General features: G+C 40.6%; 1 protein-coding gene across 1 annotated transcript; it reads left to right on the top strand.

The window, feature by feature from the left end:
• Positions 1-27,151, top strand: LOC124265688 (methyltransferase-like protein 27). Its single transcript, XM_046700487.1, has 9 exons — positions 1-27; positions 646-698; positions 4,261-4,352; positions 6,186-6,210; positions 10,430-10,433; positions 24,875-25,003; positions 25,483-25,618; positions 26,558-26,650; positions 26,967-27,151. The coding sequence occupies exons 1-9, from the start codon at positions 1-3 to the stop codon at positions 27,149-27,151; spliced, it is 744 nt and encodes a 247-aa protein (XP_046556443.1).
• The last annotated feature ends 20 nt before the right edge of the window (positions 27,152-27,171 follow it).

Here is a 27,171-nt window from a genome sequence, read left to right as displayed (position 1 = left end):
ATGAGGAACTTCATGATCCTCACAGATGTAAGGTGATATCACATATCAGGTTGCTGTCATCTATGTATGATGTAGAACATCACATATGTAGGCCACAAGAGGTAATAAATTAGTCGATAACTCGGGAATATATGTAAGGGACCAGATCAAAGGTTTCATGTCAGATATAGAACATATTTCCTGAAGTTCTGACAATTCTTTGGAGCATATGAATGAAAATAGGATCGCACTTTCTGCTTAGCTTGGTTCTACATGAAGGCTAAGAAATTGCTTTGGTTGAATTTGCCAGTTGGAATACTTGCATGGCCATTAACCCCTACACCTGAAACTGCAGAATTAAGATTTTCAAAAACCTTGGCCCTTACGGTATGAAAATCCTGTCACTTCGAAGACTAATATCGCTACATAGAACATTAAATTTGACATGTTTTGTTTTTCACAAATGTACTGCTCTAAATGAGTACAAAATTAAGCGGAGACCAAAGAGCCAGTTTCGCAAATATGCAAAGCGTCAATTGCAATGCAAGAGTAAACAGTTCAGAGAATCCGCAGTAACAGATTCCATTGTACGTAGAAAACAAAATAGCGGTGAAAATTATATAATGAAAAATCAGTGTTGACATCAGGTGTTTGCCAAATGTGTAGGAATGTCCTTCCCTGCTGTCGGTACCGTTACCTCACACGATTCACATGAAAAGGTAAGTGTTCGTAGCCAGACACTGTGCAGCTGAGGCAACAGCTGATTGGGGTACATGGTTGATTACAGGTTGAATAAGACTCGGTACTTCACTGTAGGGAGTTGCGTCCCTTGGGCACGCCCGGAACCCATGAACATCTGTTCTATTCCCGGCACGCATATATCATATTGATTTGAATACGATTCAAAGCGGCGTTAAACCCAAACCCCTCACTCATTATATCAGGGTGTTGTACGACAAGGGACGGTGGGGTAGCCTAGTGGTTAAAGCGTTCGCTCGTCACACCGAAAACCCGAGTTCGATTCCCAACATGGTACAATGTGTGAAGCCCATTACTGGTGTCCCATGCCGAGCTATGGCTGGAATATTGCTAAAAAACGGCGTAAAACCAAACTCACTCTCACTAACTCAACCCACTCACTCACACGTGTTTAAACAATGAGTAATATCCAAGAAGCTATTATTAGTATGTGATAAAAGCGATCACAGGTGTCTGGTTGAAACCCATCACTGACATGATACGGATATGGATTCCTTTATGAACAACCATAACGCCACACAACAGCTGTATGGATACACAAGGCATGTTTGCAATAATCTCCAGCGCAAACACGGCTCAAGAATGACGTCAAACAAATGACATTCTTCCAGGTCAGGTTGACCTTGGATTTTTTTGCAGGTCATGTTTGTTAAAAGAACGTTTTCCTTCTATCTAATGTCCACAATACCAAATTATTACGCGCTTAAGCGAGTGAGTGAGTTTAGTTTTACGCCGATCTCAGCAATATTCCATTTATATGTCGGTGGTCTGTAAATAATCTAGTCAGGACCAGACAATCTAGTGATCAACATCATGAGCATTGTTCTACGCAATTGGGATCCGATGACATGCATCAACCAAGTCAGCGAGCCTGACCACCCGATCCCCGTTGGTTGCCTTTACAAGCATGGGTTACTGAATATCAATCCCGGATCTTCACAGGTACTCGCTTTAGTCTGTTTACACCTTCTCTGTGCAGTTCAACATCACGGTTTAACCTCACTGTGCCCCCACCCAAAATGTTGTTACGGGCCTCAGGGATTAAGAGGCTGATCACATAATATCTCATTAAGGCTGAACTCTCTTCAGTTGTCAAATTGTGTCCATGTTCGCTACGTAGCAAGTCTTTTCAGTGCGAACTACGGCATCCATTTATTATGTATGATAACAGGATTATGTGTAATAACATGAGAGGTTCCTTTGTAGTGCTGCACGGTATTACCGGTATATCGGTATATCGTAATACGCTTTTCAAACGATACGTATTGCAATATTTTTCTGAGAACCGGTATATTGGGTAAAGAATATATATGAAGTTTTTGTGATTAACTTTATGGTTTAAATTATAATCTACACATACTTTCATTGACAACAGATGTTTTCATTCGTTATTCAATGACAAAACAGCATACTGTATTGAGTGTAATACTATACATTGTATAAAAAAAGAAAATAGAGTCCATGACTATGCAACCTAATTTTGAGACTGCTGTTATCAGAACCATAACATATATGTTTAGGGACTTTTTTTTTTAATGTAGAAAATGTGATTAGCATACGCAAGTAGTGCCACACACTGTCAAACACTTAAGTTCCCAATAAATCGCCAGATATTGCAATACAAGTTTTTGGTCAATATACAGCCCTATTGCTTGGTCGACATCCGGAGTGAGAAACACAACAGAAAGGCAATGAAAAAGGGATGTTGAGATGGTGTGTCACAGTTTACAGCCAATAGAACAGAGCTCAATCTTATCTAGGAAGGCATGGCAAGTGACGAAGGCCACTTCTTGAAACTGAAGAGCACAAACATTCTGCCGAAAATCCAAGAGTTATATTTGTTGCGAAATCCGGTTGGAACTGTCAGCGGATCCTGTTAGCTGAGGGGGCAACTCTAACCATTGAATTGCGGAATCTGTAAGCATTTGTGTTCCCGTGGACCCCATCAGGAGGGATGCAATCTTTAAAGTATAATACGCAAAGCTGTGTAATTATTCAATTCAATTTGCTTCAGTTATCGAACACGAGGTGTCACGAAAATGAATGGTTTGGGGATATGTTTTTTTCTTCAAACCTTTAAAACATCCTCGAGGTGACTGATGATGCGTCCTTGAAGTGAATAAGAAGCTAATCGATACAAGAACAGCGTCTGAGATAGATCATTGAATTAAAATAGGTTAACGTCTGGGCTGACAAGGTCACAAAAAGGGATTAAACTGAAAAAGTAAAACAGTTTATTTCATTCTCCGTCTTTTTGTTTATTCTCCACATTCTGATTTTTTTGTTTAATACTGAATGACAGGTCGTGTATTGTGTATGTCCGCCCACGTGTGCAGAGTCTCCGTTTAAAGATAAGAAACTGTAATCGTGAGTGCCTTTCCGCTTTGTCAATAAATATGTGCTTATTGTAGCATCCCTTGTTTACGTAAGCTTGGATTCATAAGAGAAAATGAAGTAGGTGATAGTTTTTCTTGGCGTTTGTTGTTTAATTAATTTCAAGTTTTTACCCATCCGTTTATTTACTTTATGCCTTTGTTAGTGTGTGTTTATGTTCTGTATTTAACTTGCTTCTAACTGAATCATACTTGCCATGGATATCACGGTCATACTAATGCTGTTATTTTCTCAACAAAGGTACACGATTACTCAACGACAATTTACCAGGAGCAACAACAAAGTCCTGTATTTTTCCATGGCGCCCCGATGGCCTAGTTTTGGAAAGCGCCGTAATTGAATGTGCAGAGTTACGGCCGTTGGCCACGCCAGAAACCTATGTCTGTGGGTTCGAATCCTAGTTTCCGAGATTATGACTCTAGGGTTGTCATCACCAGTTTTGTAAATCACCGCTATTGGCTGTGCAGAGTTATGTCCCTTGGCCACGCCAGAAACCTATGTCTGTGGGTTCGAATCCCGAATTCTCACATTATGATTCTCGGTTTGTCATCCAGTTATGTAAAGCGCCGCTATTGGCTGTGCAGAGTTATGTCCCTTGGTCACGCCAGAAACCTATGACTGTGGGTTCGAATCCCGGGTTCCCAGATTAAGATTCTAGGTTTGGCATCACCAGTCCACTGCTGATAGGTTACCCCAGATATGAAAACGCCTCGGACCTGCATGACTTTAGACTTTTATCCACATTAAACTGATAACCTGTGATATGACTATGATTCCGTCCAAAGCAATGTTAAATGTCACTCCCGTTGTCTTGGCTTTACAAAACCCTTTGCATGACAATGTTTGTTTGAAATACATATGTATGAAGTATTTACATAGAGTTAGTAGATAAGTACTGCTCCATTAGTTCGCTTTTCAACTTGGCAGTAGGATGATAGGAGGAACGTCTCACGAGACGACTGTCGACATTTACAACGACACTAACAATTTACACCAGAGCGAGCAGCAGCGTCCTTTGAGGGATTATGTTTGTCTTGTTAAACGTAAGAGTCGTTCCGTAAACAAAGTCCAGCTAGTGGGCGTAAAAGCTCACCACTGGTCTCTACAGTAACTGTGTATAATGTGTAGCTGGCAGGGAAGTGGAAACAGCTGGACGATGTACATACATTATCACCTTCACGGAATTGGAGAACTTCAGGACTTCGGCAGAGTTGCGTCCGGTCAGTTTGCTCCAGCTATTCCGATAAAAGAAAAACAGCTGATTCTGATCCATGTGATTTTGTAATATATGATTTAGACATGGATTTAATGCATTTGTTCTTCTGGGAACAATATTTTAAATTATCAAAATATATAATCCTTTCTAACCCGATCACAATGTGATGGGAGGAGGACCTTTTTAAGAGTATACCCTCTAACAGAAGTCAGTTACATAGCCAAAGAAAGATCAGATTTTAAACGTTTTTAACAACATTGAAACCAACATTAAGAATAGACACATTCGTCAAAAGCGCGTGTCTGTTTTATTTATTAACGCACACACACTTGCGCGTTCACAAGTGCATCACCTGCCTCTTGCTGCCCTTTACCATTACAGAAAAACATTCTTCCTTCATTCAGGACCAATGCGAAGCTGTGGTTTTCGTGATAAATCCCTTTAGTAAGATTTACTCAGTAAGACGCTATAACAATAAATATTTGCAAGAGCCTGTTTTTACATTAGATTCTTCTTCAGCTGAAGACGCTATCATCCGATCAACACGAATGCATTTTGGTTTGGTATTTGTGTTGGTTTAGTTGATTTGATACTTGTAGATCAATCACCTGATCTGATGCATTGTACCATTTCGTCATCATCAAAAACACACAACATAATTCGTATTTTGTTTTGTTCTATGACGGCTCTGTACGCTGTCTTTAATATCAGTGTACATGTAATTGAATTACAGTTAATAGTCCCGTGTCGGTAGACCATTCTAGTAACAATAACTATCGATCATTCATGAAAGCAGCCTTTCCTAATTGAGCCATGAAACCAGATTGAAAGATTCAGATTGAAAAGTTGGATTAATGTGGAGTTTGGAATTGCGGATGTAGGGATAATGGTAGTACCAAGACAAATTAGTATACATTCGTTTTCTGAGGATAGTCAAACCTGATTATTCTTTTGCAATGACGTTTTAAATATATCTGATGTTAACGTGTACCAAAGTATATATCCTGAGCTATTGAATAAACCATGGCTTTCGGGTGATTTTATAAAGGAAATTATATTTTAACAATACATTCTTCTAAGGGATCCGACCTTAGTCTCCGTCGTTACGTTCGAAAGATATCTACTGAGTTTGTAAACACATAGTCAGGGGTTATACTTGCAAAATGTAGATTTTATGAATGTTCTGTCCTTTTGGTAATATAATGATAATACAGTTCCATTATCCGACGTCACTTTTGTCAATCATTGAATTTCATGTCCTTTTTGATGCTGATGATCGGTGCCCCATATTTTGAACGCTTCCATGAAGTACCTGCCCTAATGACATTTTATTGACAAAAACGGTTGATTCCTGCATATCCCTGTATATTATTCAGATTAGACACATATTGTAATATAAATAATCCCAATGAAATGGAGGAAAATTTATAAGATGCTTCGCTAAAACTTCAAATGCGCCGACAGGACTTTATTAGGTGATGAAGTAGATTTCTTTCATTACGTCACTACGCCATTCTAGTCTGCCAGCTCGTAAGCAAACGTAGCCTTGGTGACCGACGTTACTCTTCACGTCTGTTGTTATTGTCTAGTACAGTCTCCTACAGGGCTACTGTAGCCCCTTGTTTCATGATTCACAGTTGTCCAAGTCAAGTCAACTGACACATTAATGTCTTGAACCCTTTTATCATTTGTTTCATTGGTAGCGTGCGTTAAATGTATGGGGCATACACATTAATGGAACAGCACGTCAGTGTGCCCTGAATGAGGATAGTTAATTCAGGTCATCGACAACATCGTTTTTCTCTTTGTTTTCTACCTTAGATTAATCGACGGTAAGCATTAAATTGGCATCTAACAACAAAGTGAGCTCTACATCCATGTATGTAAAACTGAACATCCGACTTTTAAATTTAAAAACAAAGCCCACTTATCTGAAAAATCCCAAAAGATTTATGTAACATATATGGTATGACTGAACAAGGAACAGTAACGCTCTATCAATTCTAGACACAAGTACTAATATCAGGATTATATAGAAGTTACATGCGGCGTAATGACCAGGCAATGACGATATATCTATTCTGTGCCGAAAATGAACATCATTTGCATATCACGTTTTCCCCATATATGAATATACCTGTTGATAATCCGATATCAGTGATACGATATAATTACATAATTGCACATTAACATTATATTTTGAACATACTTACCGATTTTACTTTCAAACTCACATTTCTGAACATTTCTATAAAAACTATATATTCCTAACAGGGTGAAGGCTGAATAATTCCAATGGTAGAGCGTTATTGAGCCCATTGATTCATTCATATCTTTTTCACCTCTACCTTGCCATTTACTACTACCTAATGAATCTGATTTGGCAGATAATCGATAATTTTCTCCGATGTGGGCGTTTCATGGTTTATGGACAGTTAATTTACGGATGCCAACCATAGGACAAAAAGATAGTGTTACCCATTTGCAAAGCCCAAGGAAATAGTCCTTCAAATGTTTCTAGAATGGTACCATGGAATGGCTTCACGTCACCATGAGGTCCGAAGTTAGCTTCTGCTTCGTCATCCTCGATGTGCACCGCCAGTGTCATCGGTTGCCAGGGCAACCTCTTTATGAGGGTTGACATTGTCCGACAATGAGGTAATTATGTATACAGACATTCTAATGTTGCTGTTCTAGATCTCCATTAAACGAATCAGTGAACAGTTGCTAGTTTCAACAGACTTGATCTCATTTGACTTCGTTAGTTTCCAATCATTTAAATTTCGTAGGGGTAGCCCGGTGATGAAACTGGTCGCTCGTCACTCCGCAAGTCCGGGTTCTATTCCCCATATGTGTACAATGTGTGAATTGTTTTCGTTTCTCGTAGGAGTTTGCTTAATGCTGCCTAAATAGATGTGAAACAATACTCACTCTTTCACTTATTTATTACCTCGACAAGACTCGATACACCGTACTCTAAGTATAAACGCTTGATGGGAGAACACATGCATCCAAACATGTGTTTTATAGATCATTTCCGGAAGTAAGCAAACTTAGACTTCACGAAGCGTTGCCATTGGTTCCATTCTGTTGTCCACGTCATGCCGGATGTTAATCGGGTGTGGATGGGTAAAAACAAACAGGAGCCGGATCTAAACACATCCATTGAGTCTTCATTATTTGTAACGAGTCGAGTTCCTGGACGAAACAATAAGTTAACGTAGACATCGGTACACAAAAGAACCCAGTATGATTGGTTGGTTGGTTTGTTGTTAAACGCCGCACTCAGCAATATTCCAGATATATACATGTTACATAGGTGTATGCGTAGCATTGCTCAAAGGCTGTACTGAATGCTAAGCCAATGGATGTATAGTAATTCTATCATTTAAAGAGGCAAGTCTAGATAGGCGGACAGTACATGGACGGTAGTCTGTTAGAGGGACAATATGTTCTTACATGTTTTAGAAATTATCATTAAAACTATATATATTACTGAGTCTTAACACAATACAATGAAGGTCAACAACATAGGGCTGTGGGGTAGCCTAGTGGTTAAAACGTTACGCCGAAGACCCGGGTTCGATTCCCCACATGGGCACAATGTGTGAAGCCCTTTTCTGGTGTCCACCGCCGTGATGTTGCTGGAATATTGCTAAAAGCGGCGTAAAACCATACTCACTCATTCAACACTAAATTGCACTGCCATATAGCACTGTGTAAACCATATGTTTAGACACACGGTGATATGAAGGCATTAATTACGCATTCTTTATTTCAAATCGATATTAACCAGATTGGGTCCACCGTCTACGTCAATCCTACCATCATGTCAACGGCGGCTACATTTTCCCGATGTTCACAGACAGAGTCTTCCTCAAGGTAAATAGAATGATCGATCATAAGATAACCTCTCCTCTACCACGTATATCCATCTCATTTTTGTCTCTATTTCTGACCGATGCCTTTACAAACACGATAACATTGCGTGATAGGCATTCGTAAAAGTCGAAATAAAATTTAGACATGGAAGTTTCATTCTTATAAACTTTCTCATTATTGACGTTTCATGGCTACCAATTGCTGATTCATTTGGTGATGAGTGAGTGATTTTAGCTTTACGCCGCTGTTAGCAGTATTCCAGCTATATCACAGTAGAGGACACCAGAAATGGGCTTTACACATTGTACCCATGTGGGGAATCAAACCCGGCTCTTCGGCGTGACGCGCAAACGTTTTAACTACTAGGCTACCCCACATTCTGTGCAGAAGAGGCGAGATATAAGTCTCCCTGGTCCATCCATAAACATTTCACGGCTTAAAGTGTACATTGCTAAGTGAAAAATTGTTAATATCTTTATGTGAATGTAAGTTGTTCGCTTGAAAGATTGGGTCCAAACAGATGGTATCGAACATCTCACCATCATTCTATTCAAATTGATTATCGTTAAAATGGGTCAGGTTCAGTTTTAAAACAAGCGACGCAAGTAGTCTTTAGAAATAGTATTTGGCGTCACATCAATCATCGCTGTATTAAACATGACGGCTGTCGGTTGTGAGCCTCGTAGCATCGGTGATCCTGAGCGTAGAGAGGGTCTAGAACGAGACTGACTGACTGAGTTTAGTTTTACGCCGCTTTTAGCAATATTCCAGCAATATCACGGCGGGGAACACCAGAAACGGGCTTCACACATTGTGCCATTGTGGGGAATCGAACCCGGGTCTTCGGTCTAGGACGAGAAATTGTTGTGAGAAGTTATATCTGTCGACGACACTTAGACTCCCAGCATCATACCACGCTTGCTGTTTTTTATAGAACTGGGAAATATCACACGATCTTTCTATTTCATCCCTCATAAAACTGGAAGTTTGTCGGACAACAGAAACAGAGGGGTACACAAACTACGTAATCTAGTAAACAAGTTATCCGACTTCCAGTTTTGTAGAAGCCGTGGTGGCTGAGTGGATTAGATCGCCGACTTTATGTGCTAGTGAACAGGTGTCTGACTCTGAGAGTGTAGGTTCAAATCCCAGAGGCTGTGGAAGAAGCGATGGCTGAGTGGGTTAGATGGCTATTGAAGTGTCCTTGAACTTATGCTGAAAGAGACCAGCGATGTTCTCAAGCAGGTGACATTTGGTGGTAAACGTTTTACTCCGATATCTGACGCTTGGCACTTACAAGATGCACGGTTGCATGGAATTATTAGGTCAACTTATATGTCAAGATATAAATGACAATTCTATTAATAAGCTTTGAAATGTGTGACAAGGACGGAGAAACTGGCACACCACCCGTTGGGGAGCCTAGTAGTTAAAGCGTTCACTCGTCAGACCCGGGTTCGATTCCCCACATGGGTTCCATTTCTGGCGTGACCCGCCGTGATATTGCGGGAATGTTGCTAAAAGCGGCGTAAAACTAAACTCACTCACTCACTATATTGGTAGCCGGCGTGAACATTAGAACAGTATTGCTTTTATTTGTGTTGTGCGGGAATATATAACGTAATTATATGTGTGGTTGTCATTCAAGACAGGGATCACTTCTTTGTGTTGTCTTCGTGTTTGACAGAGAAAAGACGTGGAATGGCGAACAAGGGATTATTATGATAAGCATGCTCTGGGATCCCCCTCACTGAAATAAAAGCAACAAAACATTATTCCCTCTTTATTATACGCATCCAATCACGAGTCATTATATAAGATGTAACTACAGGACGTAACCAACGTTCACCGAGATGCAGCTTGGAAAATACAACTGCGGCACAAAACAAGATGCTGTCCTTTACAACGCTGTAACATTGTTAAGAAGTGTCAATTACCAAGTGGTGGTCTTGCTCTGATAAAAGATGACGGGAGTAATGTAATTGCCGGGATTTTTTGTGTGTTGTGGTGTAATAAAAGATGGCCGTTTGACCAAGTTGTCCGTGATGTCGGGTTGTCTTTGCCGGTGAAGTACAATTGTATTGACTATTTTCAAACATGCCATCAGGATAGTAAATGTTTCTATAAAGCTTAGAAAACAGCCTGGCTCAGATGAATTGAAATTGCCAAAGGCGTCAGTCAGGTTTTATCGTTAAATAGCAAGGTTTAACGCCTTGAAACATAAGAACAAAGTACATGAGTCTTTGGGGGAAACACGCATAAATTACTTATAGCAGGTAATCTATTTGAGTACATTTATTTTTCTATTTTACAAAGACGATAAAAGACAAAGTCCAATTAAGTTCACCATTTTGACAAAAAAAACTATTAGAAACGACAGCAGACGCATCACTAGAGACTTTAACTTAGAGAAAAAAAGATTCTTTCAACAAACACATGTTTTTTCAAACTTGTGAAGTTTTCCGATGCCAACATTTGTCATCTGTTGGTTAATTCTGAGTCAAATATTTCAGCGTCAAACTGTGTTTGTGTGTCATTGCCCTGCTGCATAAATGGATGAATTACCACCCCTACAATACAGGTTGGTAGGGTCTATGGAACCCAGTCAGATTAACACGGTTTTGGATTGTGCATTTTTCTCTCTCGAGGTAAATGACTTCGACCTGAAATAATTAACAATATATTTATCCGGTGATTCCTACAGACGGCGACGTTCCATGCCAACAGGGTGCACAGACATGCTGCCACCAACGTCTCCGAGCTTGACCTCTTTCCACAAGCATAAGTTGCTGTCCATCGATTCCAACACGGAATTCAAATGGGAATATTCTCAGAGTCTTATTGACACAATGTGCACCTGTATTAAGTGTTCAGACAATACCAGCATTCGTTTAACCGTGTGTGACCTATGACCTTCACGGACGTGTTTGCGTCATATATTTAAGCCTGTGAAATTAGGTTTGGTTTAGCCTGAAGACAATGAGTTGAAAACCATCGCTTGCCTAGTATTGATTAGTGTAAGATATCCAATTGATCAAATATGAATTTGTTTTTCAGCAATTTCCTGTTTTAAAATCCCTCGAGGGCCTATATATAGATGAGTGTGGGTAAATGATATCCGATCGATCAAAATATTAAGTTGTTTTCCAACATTGGTCGAATGCTCCCACCAACATCCTTCATCTCAGCAAATGTTTATAGCTTGTGGAAGATGATACTTCCTATAGGGCTGTATATTGATTCCTTCTGTATGGAAGTTATTATTAACAGATCAAGTAAGGGATCATTTCGGCGGACAATCTGACTGATATACGACCTTCTCATTGATCACGGTTCTTGTCCAGTCATCTATTATATGACATAGTAGTGGCTTCTAGTCCATGCGTATATAGAAGCAAGTGTCTAGAGCTGTTTGAAACAATAGTTTTCCTACATTCGTCGACGTCTGCTCGGTGTTCGTTTGTTCTATTTCTTCCTCGAAGCCGCACTCAGCAATATTCCAGCTATGTGAAGGCGGTCTGTAAATAATCGAGTCTGGACCAGACGATCCAGTGATCAACAGCATGAGTATCGATCTACGCAATTGGGATACGATGACATGTTTCAACCAAGTCAGCGAGTCTGACTATGCGATCCCGTTTGTCACCTTTACGACAAGCATGGGTTACCAATTCTAACCCGGATCTTCACGGGACGGTCTGGGTTTCTCCCAAAGCCGCACACATTTACTTACAGGAGTATATTTGCTTTTGTAAGTGAGAAGCGTCTACATTCCAAGTTAGTGAATACTGTGCCCAGTAGCATTAAACCCAGTTCACTTATTCACTCAAAAAATAATAATGAATTTTCGGCACAAACCTACATTTCAAACACGATAGATTTCACATGGTTGCAACCATTTTTATTTCTCCCAGTCTTTATTTTGCAATTAATTTGCAAATAAAGTTAACCAGTCATAGATTACTATTTACGCTACTGTTTTACTTTTTCTCATAACAAAAGTTGGATGATTAAGCAGGCAAAACCAGTGAGTTAAGTTTTACGCAATCAAGTTTTAGACAGTCCAGTGATCAACAGCATGAGCATCGATCTGCGCAATTGGGAACCGATGACATGTGTCAACCAAGTCAGCGAGCCTGACCACCCGATCCCGTTAGTCGCCTCTTACGACAAGCATGGGTTACTGAAGATCAATTCTAACCCGGATCTTCACAGGTCAATTTGACTACAGTTACTTCAATACAATTATTACATAAAAAAACGATCCTGGATAAACTAACATGTGTCATGTGTCATGTGTCATGTATTACATCTGCTACATCCGGTACTAAGCTGGTGTCTGGCTCCCTTTGCGCGCGTCATCTTACGATATGCGAGACAAGGTCCAGCTTAGTTCCGGTACTAGATTTCCGGTGACAAGCGTATATTCAAGGACCAGTTCTGGTTCCAAATTGCGCGACCGCCAAATATGACTTTACTAGACCGAACCAAGTGTACAACTATGCTTGTCTGTCACAGCCGTAGACAGTCGTAATAGTTGGCTAATCCGGCAAAGATTATCGGTTCCTTACTGTCAACTGACAACCATGAGGCCATTCGAAAAGGTATAAAAGCTGTTTGTCACCGGAAGTACTAAGGTCTCGCGAAGTGCCGTGACCTATTTACGGGCCCTATTAAGTTGGAATCGTCTAAAAGGTACGGACGTATGGCAACCACCTCGTTGGATAAGAAATATTTTCCGGTCCTTTGTCCAATCGATAAGTAATAAATTTTAGCACAATCTAAAATATCAGTAATCATATGCAAAGGCAGGCTTCTTAGGAAGGGGTTGTTTTCGAATTTGTGAGTAGATCACAAAGCATGCACTGTCCGAAAGCATGTAAAGTGTGATGCAGATATTAATCGGGAGTAAATGAGGAAAACACTTAATGGAGAGCCCGTAGTTCTGTGTAGCGAAATGTCGACAACAAAGTCGGTGATAGGATGCGGCGGAGTTACGGTTCCTGCTGTTTCAAGACTTGCTACCAAAAAAAGATTGCATTGTGAAAACCCTTTCATCTATATGCATTGCTTATGGTCTTAGCAACCCTTCAAAGCAACATGTTCTTGTTTCTGGACTGGTGACAGAGTACAAAGGAAGTTCTGGATCACAGCCCCTTGTGACCGAAATCAAACTGTATTCTATTAATATGTCCACTTCCGCCAGTCACAATCAATTAGCTTCAAAACACGTAAAGACGCACGGTGAATCAGTGAGGAGCTGGGCTCCTCATGATACAGCGTTAAGTATGTCTATTGTGAAAACAGAGACGTGATGGACGTATATGCGACGTCATCGTGGTCATCAGAGGGGCGTGATAGCCTCAAGTTCTCACTCAAACCATTTGAAGCTTTATGGGATTGGAACCTGTGCAGCTCCGGGTTATAATTGGTCTTCAGCAACCAATGCTTGTCGTAGAGATAACTAACAGGTTCGGGTGGTCAGGCTCGCTGACTTGGTTGACACATGCCATCGGTTCCCAATTACGTAGATCGATGTTGATCACAGGACAGTCTGGTCCGGACTCGATTATTTACAGCCGCCACCATATAGCTGGAATATTACTGAGCGCGGCGTTAAACATCAAACAAACAAACAAAGATTATGGGCCGAGAAAGTATCTCGTTTCGCGTAACTCGAAAGGCAGAAATATATATAATCATTTATACTGCTGTAGCACTGCGGATAAAAGTTTGCGTGTCACAATGAAAATGCCGGTTTGATTTCCCACATGGGTCAATGTCTCAAAAATGATGACCAATGACAAATTTCTAAGCGTCAGAGCCTATGCACAGTCGTTACTTACGCACGTGTTTTCTAAATCAAATACAGAACAGTCAGTGAGTTCAGTTTTTAGCAATATTCCAGCAATATCACGGCGGTGGACACCAGAAATGGGCTTCACATATGGTACCCATATGGGCAATCGAACCCGGGTCTTCGTCGTGACGAGCGAACGCTTTAACCACTAGACTACCCCACAAGCCCCAAATATATAACAGATATGTAACAAACTAAATACTTTCAGAATTTAACCAATATTAATTCTGAACAATGAGGAGAGTTCTATGGATATACAATTTCTTTAATATATAATATGAGGGACGTTTCGGTGTAGCTACTTTCACGTCTCTATTTTCACAATAGATATAGTAGCTAGTTGTGTATCCAACTTCTTTAATATGATATGAGCGACGTTTCGGTGTAGCTACTAACATCGTTATCAAGCAAATGGTGATTTGCACCACTTGCTTGATAACGGTGTTAGTAGCTGCACCGTCGCTCATATTATATTAAAGAAGTTGTATATCCATAGAACTCTCCTCATTGTTCATCACACCAAAAATGCCACTCAAACAAGTAATATTAATTCTTGCACCCGTGACACACATTATCTTTTCCTATTGACGAATATATGACTTTGAGGTTTTTCAAAAAACTATACATAATGAACAGATAATCAGATATTTCGCGAATAATAATGTTGAAATAACCCCGATATACTGTGCTCGATAAGGCGCGCCCACTCCCCGGAAACTATCGAACCTCTCACAAATAGAAGCGATCACATACTTCACTATACCATATAAGTTTCCCTCGTTCCGAAAGCAAATACACCAAGGACGCTTCAGCAGTGCTTGACAGGCAGTCTTGGACATGAAGTGACTCACCACGCCCACTCCATACACTGTCAGACAACGGAGACCTCCTTGGGACTTAAACGCAGTAATTCTTCAATCAGGCTATCTCCCCATACATGACACATGACATCGGAATTACTTGCGTATAAAACGTGCTATCGTATAAAGAGTTAATTTCAAGTTATCACTGTCCTTGTCTGATATTTCACGTCTGTTTTTGCTAGTTTCTCGATAGTTATGTTTGTGTTTTATGAGGGTTTGTGAACATTAATCATCGTGGGAGAGGGCACCAATATTGGACAGTATCAAAAGGAGAGAAAATATGCCGTTTAACAATACAGCTCCTAAACTGCTGGGTGAAAGAAAATAATGACGGGAAACAGTTATTTGATCGTGATGTATTTAATGTGGGTGCAATAGTTTGTGTTATGGGGGAGTGTTTCAGTTTTGAGCCATTTTATGTTAATGTTGTAACTGTTTGATCAACTCCAATGTCAAAGTGTGTAATGTCCTTTGCCTTGCATTTTAGTTTCATCGAACCCGAGAAGATCCGGGTTAGAAGGAAGAGAATTTTATGGATGTCAACTTCTTTATTATGAGGAACACATCCGGGTTAGAATTGGTCTTCAGTAACACATGCTTGTCGTAAGAAGCGACTAACGGGATCGGGTGGTCAGACTCGCTTGACCTCCATACATCAACAGTATATACAATGTAGCCTACAGATGTTATGCGCATCAGGAACGTCAGTAAGCGTTATAAACACAACTGCCTCGGTCTGTTACAAAATGAATCTGGTCTAGAGCGAGTCAGTGAGTGTAGTTTTTTGCCGTTTTTAGCAATATTCCAGCAATATCACGGCGGGGGGCACCAGAATTGGGCTTCACACATTGTACCCACTTGGGGAATTGAACCTGGGGTTTCGACGTGACGAACGAACGCTTTCAACCACAAGGCTACCCCGCCGCAATCTGGAGAAGGATTGAGCGGACTGAAGAAAAAGAAGTCACCCTTGCCATAGGAGTTAGCAATAAGCCATTTTACACATTGTTACTACCAGACAAACAATCTGTTTTGGAGTTGTTTTTTCCGACCTACACACCCCGACCAGTAACGCCTACTCATAGGCAAACGCATGGTGACCTATTCCAGAGGCCCACACGAAGACACAAGCATAGGACTTGTCCATGAAACAGTATTTTCCCTTTTTCTCAGACCTTTCTGCAAATGAAGCAAAAGCTCTGTCATTAAGTATTTAGAGTTGCGCCCCTTCCTTGTTCGAATCGTGTCAGCGGGTTATAGGTTTGCTGCCATCACATTTCACATCATCTCCCTCGTGCCGCCATCAGCAGGGGAGATAACTATTTCTGAAACACGAGAACTTCGCTGAGCGCTAGTAGACACTACTTCTGGTCCAAATCGCCCATTTACTATATGACCACCAAAGAACTTCGTTCTAGTTATTGAGTTAACATGATTTTGTAGATACTCAATACCCAGATGGTGAGATACACACATATGTCCGTTCTCTGATTACAATTAGCTAAACATACACTTTGTATTGGATGTCTTAGAGCAGTGCAAGAATAGCACCAGTATTGATCTAACTTACAATAGAATATATACGATATAGTGTTGATTTATTTGCACTAAGTATTGGAGTAGCCGTTGAAGCAATGCATATCATTGGTAACATCACAACTGCGGCACTAAAGCAATGAGAGCATCCATGTTGTACAGTCGAGCACCGTTGTGTCGAACTCTGATAACTCGATATCTTTTTTGTTACGATATAACATCTCGGTCCCGTCAAAATCCTTATTTATCATTATTCAAGCTCTTTTAACTCGATACGGATGTCTCGATATTTCAGATATCTCGATATAAGTTCATGGTCCCAACAAGCAAAATTACGCTTTTAACTCAATATTTGCAAAGAACTCGATATTCACCTACCTTCATGGGCAAGTATCCCTCTGAACTTGTATTTGTTTTACGATAATATTCTAGAACCTTTCCTTTATCATTGGTTTTATTCGGAATAGTCATTATATACTTATGCCAATAATGGTTGTCACCCCCACCCCACCCCCACCCCCCCACACACACACCACACACCCACACCCCACCCACATCCCTCTTTCAATAAAAAATTTGAAGGGGGTGACAACCATTATTGGCATGAGTATACATTTTCAGTCGATTGTGATGGAATTTGTTTAGGGATCGTGTTCTGGTAATAATCGAGTGAAATGTTATGCTATTACTATTATCTGATATCACATAGCTCACGGAGTATATTTGCTAGCTGTGGAATATATCGATCTTTCAACGTGGCATCTAGGTCAACTATTGATTAATCATGATGTAATCGATGCATAGCCCTAGGTCATATGAAATCAATTGTTTATCAGTGTCAGACATATTTACACCCCACAAGGCATGAAGGAATGATTACTTGTACTGAGAACAGTTCGCAAGGAATTTGGTCCAGTATACCAAGGCACTGGACCATGTAGATCGAATTATGCTCGGGAACATAATTTGTAGATAATTATTGGTGTATGTAAATTACTGAATACATAGAGTGTTTACCTTCAACAAAATCGTTCTCCATATATTTCAGGTATTGGTTTTCGTTTTATCCGTAAATGTAACATTTTCATACAGATACAAAATTTATATCTGGGAAAAGTTCATTTTTAACCTGTGAAAAGTTCATCTCCACCAGTGAAAGAGAGTATATATTTCTGATTGACCAAAACATTACAAAGGTTATCAAAAGGTGACTAGGGAGGAAACAATTGCCGAAACACTCCAAAACGAAACGAAACGAAAACGTTTCTTGTTATTGAAACCTGAATTATTTTCAGTGTGGCGTTACCTTTTACTCATTTGTTTCGGCAGCATTTAAAGAAAGGTTTTTCGAAGTGGACTTCACCACATTAACAGAGTCAAGAACTGAGATTTTACGTTCGCATGAAATAGGTGTTCCGATCCAGCAGTCAAACGAAATAGGTCGTGTACATGTAAAAACATTCACAAGCTATGTCTGTTTATAAACGTTGTAACGCTGTACAGTTTAAAATGCCATATTACCTTTAGAAACTGCCCTGGAATGTTTTGTGAAAATGTTAAACACGACCAAAATGAGTTACCTTTCGAAATGATGAAAACGTATGGATATATTTGTGATAAAAAACTAACCAAACACTTTGGATCTACTTATGAACAAACGCACTTGTTATCAAAGTGTCTTCTCCAGCGTCTCGAGCTCGTTACATAGAATCTGTTAGTTGGTTGTTTAGCGATATATAAGCAATATTCAATATGTGACAAACGGTTTGTAGAAAATAAAGTCCATCAAGGGGGCGGTGGGGAAGCCTAGTGGTTAAAGCGTTGGTTCGTCACGCCGAAGACCCGGGTTCGAATCCCCACATGGGTACAATGTGTGAAGCCCATTTCTGGTGTCCCCCGCCGTGATGTTGCTGGAATATTGCTAAAGGCGGCGTAAAATCAAACTCAGTCAGTCAGTCAGACATCCATCAAGTATCAGTACAGAACAGTGAGTCTAGTTTTGAGCCGCTTGTGGCAATATTCCAGCAATATCATGGCGGGGAACACCAGAAATGGGTTTCATACATTGTACCCATGTGGGGAATCGAAATCCGGTATTCGGCGTGACGAGATTCCACTTCGAAGACTACGTGGCGAAAATGCGCGAACGCGTTGTATTCACCGATTCAGGAATTAAGGTGCCTCCTGCCTGTCCGTGAAGTGGTTCGGCGTCAGGTACATCATCCTGTGGATGTGCTGTCTGATAGGTCAATGGGCGGGAAGTCATCAGGGCTTCTGCTCCAATGAACGCGCTGTCATGAGTTCTTCATCTGTTACATCACTGGGCGAAGATTGCTTTTTTGGCAGCCTTGACCATTGTCTTCCGGAAGTGAGGTGCATATGGAAGGATTAAACTTCCATTTTTGTTCACGATGCTAATGTTCGTTTCAAAGCATCACTGTCAGACAAGCCTTGAGTTCTTTTTAGCTCTTCTCTGCCCCAGCAGAGTTTGTTCCATTGTCCTGAAACAATGTTAATCCTCTAGAAGTCCTCTGCGACTGGCCATGCGATAAAATGCATTGAAAGGGAATTGGTGTCGGGCGTAGATCTCAAGATGTAATTGTAGGTCCAGCGGAGTCAGAGTCATAGCGTGTGAAGCACGCGGAGAGAAGGTTTGAGTCTCATGCTTGGAAGGAGGGCCATGATCTGATGTGCACTTTCGCCAGCACGTGAACATTGTCGACCAGTCTCCGGAACCTCTCTGCCAAGAAAGGTTCAAAATTTTGCAGAAAGTGCTGCTAATGTCTGATTGGTGCCGATATGACGTCATTCCTCGTGGTAGATCTTCACAATCAATCTTTGATCCAGTTTCTTCGCTGCAAGATGATCCGGAAGGAATCTTGAGAGAAGGTGCTCAGCGCAAGCCAATCGTCCATCAGATCCTCATCCTCCATCTTCATCCAGCTTCGGTTGTGGAAATGGGTTTCCTACATTGTACCCATGTAGGACGGGAATGAAACTGGTATTCGGCGTGACGGGCGAACGCTTAAGGGAGGCAATTTTAGGAAAATCTATGTCTTTCAAATGTGGCATAAACTAACCAAACGCTTTGGATCTACTTAGTTTCAAACGAGGGAACGAAACAACTTTTGGCACTTGTTATCATTAATAAGTGTCTTCTCCAGCGTCTCGAGCTCGTTACATAGAATCTGTTAGTTGGTTGTTTAGCGATATATAAGCAATATTCAATATGTGACAAACGGTTTGTAAGAAAATAAAAGTCCATCAAGGGGGCGGTGGGGAAGCCTAGTGGTTAAAGCGTTGGCTCGTCACGCCGAAGACGTTGGTTCGAATCACATGGGTACAATGTGTGAAAGCCCATTTCTGGTGTCCCCGCAGTGATATTTGCTGGAATATTGCTAAAGGTGGCGTAAAATCAAACTCAGCATCAGTCAGTCAGACATCCATCAAGTATCAGGATAGTACAGAACAGTGAGGTCTAGTCTTGCAGAAATGGGTTTCATACATTGTACCCATGTGGGGAATCGAAATCGGGTTCTCGGCGTGACGGGCGAACGCTTAACCCCTAGACTACCCCTCCGCCCCCAGTACATAACAAATAACAGCCATTGTCAACACTTGGCATTAATTAATGTAATTGGGTAATAGATTAAAACCATTTAAGTTGTACTCACAGTTTCCGATGTCACACGTGTTTGCACTAGCTCCCGTGTGTTCCTTCTACAATTATTCTTAGCCCGTGATTCCTACTAAGTGACGGACAAGGGTGTCTAAGCTTTAAAGGCAATTCAACGTGCATGAGAAATACCACTCCTGTTACATAGCTGAGGATCATTCGGTGCGTAAGAGGCATTCGAGGACCCGTGAAGATCCGGGTTAGAATTAGAATCTTCAGTAACCCATGCTGGTCGTAAGAGGTGACTAACGGGATCGGGTTGTCAGGCTCGCTGACTTGGTTGACTCAATGTCATGTCATCGTTTCCCAGTTGCGTAGATCGACGTTCATGCTGTTGATCACTGGATTGTCTGATCCAGACCCGATTTTTTACAATGAATGGGTGAGTGAGTTTAGTTCTACGCCACATTCAGCAATATTCCCGCTATATGGCGGCGGTCTGTAAATAAGCGAGTCTGGACTAGACAATCCAGTTATGAAGAGCATGAGCATTGATCTGCGCAACTGGGAACCGATGACATGTGTCAACCAAGTCAGCGAGCCTAACAACTTGATCCTCTTACGACAAGGATGTTTTACAGACCGCCGTCATAAAGCATATTGCGGAGTGCGGCGTATAACTAAAATCACTCACTCGCATTCGAGTATGAATAAGTTATAACGTTTTGATTTATGAAAATGAGTCATAATATCAATTATGCATAAATACATATGTGCGTGCTGAGAACACATAATGTGGTAAACTGTGTGTCAATATATTTAAATAAATTAGTTAATACAAGTACACTGTCTGCAATTCGTTCAAAATCAGCCAATTGAACCAACGTAATGTTTCCGTTTATATATACCGATTCGGCCTAGAATATAATGTAACAACGATTGTATTGATGTACTCTTGTATTTACCGAGCTGTTATTCACCTTAAATAATCATTATATAGTTCAACAATTTTAATAGTTATTAACAATTTACTGTTTTAGTCAGGTGAAAGGAGTGTCAAGATTATTTCACCTGTATATACTTGTGTCTTTGTCTTTGTGTGTGCGCGCGCGAGTCTGTGTGTGCGTCGTGCGTGCGTCTTATACGTTACATCACTAACCTGCTAAGTTAAAATACCATTTACTTTTAACTTTTAACTTTTAACATGATTATACGCTCAGATACATTATTCTGCCTACGAGCCCAAAAGTCCTGAATTATATTGTCACATCATATAAAAGAATCAGAAAGATACAAAAGTGTCCCTCTTTCGTTATGGCATCGATTATAAAATTGGAAATGACTCCTTCTAAGACATACACTTGAGACCCTGCCGACAACGCATTTCATATTAAATACAAACATGTAAACATTTAACTGTAAACTCAAAGTGTCGTTTACGGAATTTCATACGGGCAATATAGAGCACGAGTTATATAACTGTACATTGGTACCGGACCGCCTCCGTAGTGTAGTGGTTAGAGCGTCCGCCCGGAGAGCGGAAGGTCGCGGGTTCGATCCGGCGTCATACCAAAAGACGTTAAAATATGGTACTTGTTGGTCCCTGCCTGGCGCTCGGCATTATTGGGTACAACAAGGACTGGTCGGCTCGGAGTCAGTATAATTTGTCTGAGTGGGGTATTCATGCTTCACTGTGGCATGGTATCTCAGTGAGCTAGCACTATAAAACCAGCTTAAGTCTGGGCTAGTACAAGCAGCCGCACATACACATACACACGCATGAACGTCGTCATATGAGCGAAATATTCTCAAGCACGACGTTAAACCCAATTTCACCTCACCTCACATTGGTACTGGCTCTGAATACGTTTTTCATCTCGCTTAAATGACGGAAAGTATGCCAAATACAAATTTCTGAGATACATTAATGAAGGGAACACGTATCCTGCACAATATTAGGGTTCTCATTGGACAAGAGCATCGAAATGTGTTTCACATCTACAATAAGCTATAGGTCGTCTCACCGCCATGAATACAGATAACCAGAGTGAGAAATTCCGCCACCATCACTATCATCATGTCACGAAACGAGCAGGAACAGACTCGGCAGCCAGAGTGGAAGAATGAAGATGCTCTTGCATACAAACGGAATGCCTCTGCATTTCAAAGAGGGATCTCCACGTACGAGGTCAATGAATATTACTCTCAGTACTGTCATCAATATGAAGAGGTGAGAGATATGGACAAATATTGTAGCTCATCGTATTCATTTCTTTAATTTTAAAACTAAAGGTTAATGAGGGTCGGTGGTTGGGATTGTAATCAACGTATTTGCCCCATATGTAATATAGGAACAGAAGATTAATTCCAATTTAATATACTTATATGTGAATGTTATATCAACTTAAGAAAATGTTATTTAACACAAATGTACTACGATAATCCGTTTACCGATAAATTTCAACAATTCTTCTCTTCTACATCAACTGAATTATTAAATAATCTTTGCAAATATTTATGTTTGAGGTTTGGGCTAAGGCATCGGCTGGTTAATAGATAATATATTTTCATCATACCTCTTTTGCTATATTATTATAAGTTATCACATCGTGTCTCGGGAAATACGGGGTTTCATCAGTCCCGAGTAAGGTTGAGGGGAATACAACCTTACGAGGGACTGATAAATCCCCGTATTTCCCGAGACACGATGTGATAACGCATTTATCTAGACGAATGTTTTGCTTCAATTTCATTCTCAGTTGTTGTGGCAAAACGTTTCCTTGCTGCCATGTTGACAACAGCTGATCGATTGAGGTGAGGTGAAATTGGGTTTATCGTCGTGCTTGAGAATATTTCGCTCATATAACGACGTGCATGCGTGTGTATGTGTATGTGGGGCTGCTTGTACTAGTCCAGACTTAAGCTGGTTTTATAGTGCTAGCCCACTGAGATACCATGCCGCAGTGAAGCATGAATACCCCACTCAGACACATTATACTGACTTCGAGCCGACCAGTCCTTGTTGTACCCATTAATGCCGAGCGCAGGCAGGGACCAACAAGTACCATATTTTAACGTCTTTTGGTATGACGCGGTCGGGGATCGAACCCGCAACCTTCCGCTCTCCGGGCGGACGCTCTAACCACTACACCACGCTGATCGATTGACCTCAATGCAGCGCACGTTACTAAAGGCTTGGCGATGCACGCTTTTCTCACTTCGCGTGGTCACCGAGGCGTTGCGGGATAATATGACTTTTGTACTCCCTGCTCGCGGATCGTGACGGGTGTACATGGTATGTTATCGGAGTCACGTGAACCAATCAAAACTCGGCATTCTGACATGAGGCTTGATAAACGTGTTTTATAATGTATCTATGCTATACTCATCATTATAACAATTATCTGTATGTTTGTATATGGGCCTGAGGCCTTCATACGAAATAAAAGACTTGACTTGACATTTCTATAATTTTGAAGTCATAAACATAAAGTAGATGAGTCAGATAGGAATACCAAGAAGTTTGTTTTGTTGTCTAAGCACTCGGCTATGATCTGTGAACAATTAAGTTTGAATCACACAATGCCGTGATTGACATCATGAAGTCACGAGGTCACTGATCGAAGTCATCCATGTAATTCATTTACCTCTGGGGACCTATATTCTTACGTTTTATACATGTTATGATATCACAATTGATTACGTATTTTCGCCCACTGAAGTTATTAGAAGTTATTAGAATATACAGAAACAATGTAATAACAATACGAAAATTGACAAAATCTTCTGTACTTTTGTAGACTTGCAATTACAGTGAAACCTGCCAACACTGGCACCTGTCTAATCCGGCGCCTTGTCAAAACCGGCACAAAAGTTTGGTCCCGCTATTTTACAAGGATATTATGATCATTACAACATTGTCTAATCCGGCATTTGTCTATTCCGTATTCCAGCACGACTTTCCGGTCCCAACAAGCAATTTTAACTGTAATTATCACCGGTTTACGGCATGGGTATGAGCAGTCCAATGAAGGACCGATATTCCAATACACTAATTAATCATCTTGGCACGCTACTTTACTTCAGACATATTTAGTCTGACATGCATAACCAAGTCAGCGAGCCTGACCACCCAATCCCAGTCGTTTCCTCTTCCGACAAGCATACGGTATTAAAGAACAATTTATAGACAGATAAGTAAATATAAATGATAAAGGATGATAATACTATTCTATCTTCGTTTCTGCGGCCCTATAGCTTGTGATTTTAGACTTGCAAATGTCATCTTAAGTCGAATCTTCCAGTCGTTCTAGCTGCTGTGGGAATGTGTGTTCAAGGACAATATCACAAATAAGTAGAATTTGAAGAGTGACGATGGTTTTACGCCGCTTTTAGCGATATTCCTGCAATGTCACGGGGGGCGCACACCCGTAATGGGCTTCACACATAGATGGTCACCGAGAGTCTTGGATTGGTGACTATGTTTGGCTCCTGAGTGTTTCTAAGACTTTTGTCTTATACCAAATGACAGGTGACACATGTGGTCTCACCTCAGGAAAGTGTGTTTGCCTGCCTCTCTTCATCCAGTGGAAATGGGTACCCGGTGGGATAAGTCCTATGACTATCAAAATTCTGTCGCCTCACAGTCAGGTTGGGTTATCCGGGATAATAATGTTCAGACCATACCCTTGCTGTGTGGCGTTCAGCAGTTTATAACTGGCCATATTACATACTGTTACACATTTATTTTACTTCATGTTGGCGTGAAGGATCTCCGGCCAGGACGGTACAACGGTCCCCGGATAGCTGCTGATGCTGTGGCCCGCTACTACCCCCGGGACAGGTACCAGAAGAAGGTCATTGACATTGCTGCAGGGACGGGATTTGTGGCTGAGAATGTAAGTATAAATTGGGGACCAGGGGCCGTTTTTATCAAACAACTTAAGTCATTAAAGACCTTAAATCCGTTAAAAAATGTCGTTTTCTCGGTTTTTCAAGACTAAGTTTTGTGGTAAAACTTTAGTCATACATGTATTTATCAACAGACTTAGAGTTAAGTTTTGTCATTTTCTGATTTAACCATTAAGACTCACCTTGCTAGAGTCGTAATCCATAAATAAATAATACGGTCCCAGGTTCATTGCTTTCACACACATTCTAAGCATTTTCATCTATTTTAGGCCTCAATTTGTGATATAAACATGTGACATGTATACAGTCATTAAATATAGATATACTGAGATTTGTTCAGATAAGAAGCATGGATAACCGAGTCTCAATACAAAACCAAAAATTATTATAGTTCAGTCATAACACATTTTCGAAGATAATACACTTAATGAAAGCCTTAGAGAAGTCGGCTATTACTGCGTTTCAGCTGAAGGCCCGTGGATTTCAGCACATTGACGCCCTTGAACCATCGGCCAGTATGATTGCCATGGCAAAGAAGAAAGGCTTGTATGAAACATACTATGAAAACATGCTAAATGATGACCCTTTGAACATAGAAACTGGTGAGCAGTTGGTTATATATACTGAACAACATTAGAAACGCACCACACTAAAATGCACCGACGATGCTCAGATATCATGGGGACATTTCAGTCTGACGGGGATATTTCGTATTATATGGGTGGTGCGTTTCTAATGTTGTTCAGTATATCTAAATGTCTCCTTCAGTTGTAGCGTTGGTAAATAGTTCATGTGTTGCTTGTCTCAGGTGAACTAGCCTTTGCACATGTTTATGACGGGTGCCACCGGTGGGGCTGGTACGCTCACCATCCACGAATGGTGATTCATAAACACATGCTCTGTCATCGAATCTCATGATGTCAATCACTGGATTGTCTGGTCGAGACTCGATTGGTTCCAGACCGAGTCGTATAGCTGTAATGCTGCTAAACAAACATAGATCAGAATAGAATAGAATAGAATAGAATAGAATAGAATAGAATAGAATAGAATAGAATAGAATAGAATAGAATAATACTTTAATGCCTTTTCAGGAATTTGTGTTACATCAGCAGAGCTACTGACACATTAGAGAGATACCAAACATATTAACATAAATTCTTTGATTTAGGCATCTTCACATTTGTTTAAGAGAGATATGGTACTTGGAATAAAGGATGTACGGGCTCTCTTAGTTTTCACAATTGGAACTTTGTAGCGGCGGCCTGAAGGAGGTTGTATTCCGAATTTAAGTAGTGAGTACGGTCAGATATGATTTTGACAGCTTGATTCACGATTTGCCGCTCATATATTGACGATAAACATTCACATCTGACTCCAGCGATTTTACTTGCAGTGTTAACAATTTTGTCTATTTTAGATTTGAGATGAACTGAGAGAGACCCGTACCAACAATGGAAGGAAAATGTTAAAATACTCTGAATTGTGCAGTCAGAATTGTACAGCCGGCGTTCTAGTAAAAAACTGTATTTCATATTCAGACACCTACGACTGCGCAGTTAGTTGCGGTGGGTTTGGAGAAGGACATATACCTTGTGCCGGGATTAAAGAGCTCATTCGTATAACAAAACCAGGTAACAGTAAACCAAAGTAACAGTAAGCCAAACAACTAGTTTCAATTTACCAAATTCTGTGCTTATGTATCCAACTGGAACAAACAGTTATCGACAATTTCCGTGACCACAATGTCTCAATAAAAGGTATGAACATGTTCATATGGACATGAAAAGGATGAACTGTACGACCTGGGAGTATGTCAGATTACTTCCTCACAATGTCTTCTATGAGTATATATGAAACGGTGGCACAACCTCTGTCATTTCATTCATGACCAGCACCCAAATAATTTAATTTGATTTAATTTGATTTATTATTACTGTATATTTCCAGGTGGTATTGTCTGCATCGTGATGAGGCAATGTTATTTGATCGACGTGGAGGAGTACAAAGATCGGCTGGTTCCGTTCATGATCTCATTAGAAAACACAGGAATGTGGACAAGAGTTTCACGTCACGTCGTCCAAGACTATTTCATTGACCTTCCAGGGGTGGTCTTCTTGTACACAGTACAATGACCTGTACAGATGCACACAGA

The sequence above is a fragment of the Haliotis rubra genome, unplaced genomic scaffold (assembly GCF_003918875.1).
Source record: "Haliotis rubra isolate DU_JTF1 unplaced genomic scaffold, ASM391887v1 Scf99, whole genome shotgun sequence".
NCBI classification, from domain to species: Eukaryota; Metazoa; Mollusca; class Gastropoda; order Lepetellida; family Haliotidae; genus Haliotis; species Haliotis rubra.
Note: the sequence above shows the minus strand (reverse complement) of the source record. Positions and strands in the feature narration are given on the sequence as shown.

What these genes read in the sequence shown, in the direction of transcription:
- LOC124265688 (XM_046700487.1), top strand. Translation starts at nt 1, where the DNA reads ATGAGGAACTTCATGATCCTCACAGAT. An exon ending in CGGGATTTGTGGCTGAGAAT is followed by an intron (nt 25,004 to 25,482) that starts GTAAGTATAAAT and finishes ACTGCGTTTCAG; the next exon opens with CTGAAGGCCCGTGGATTTCA. An exon ending in CCCTTTGAACATAGAAACTG is followed by an intron (nt 25,619 to 26,557) that starts GTGAGCAGTTGG and finishes TTTCATATTCAG; the next exon opens with ACACCTACGACTGCGCAGTT.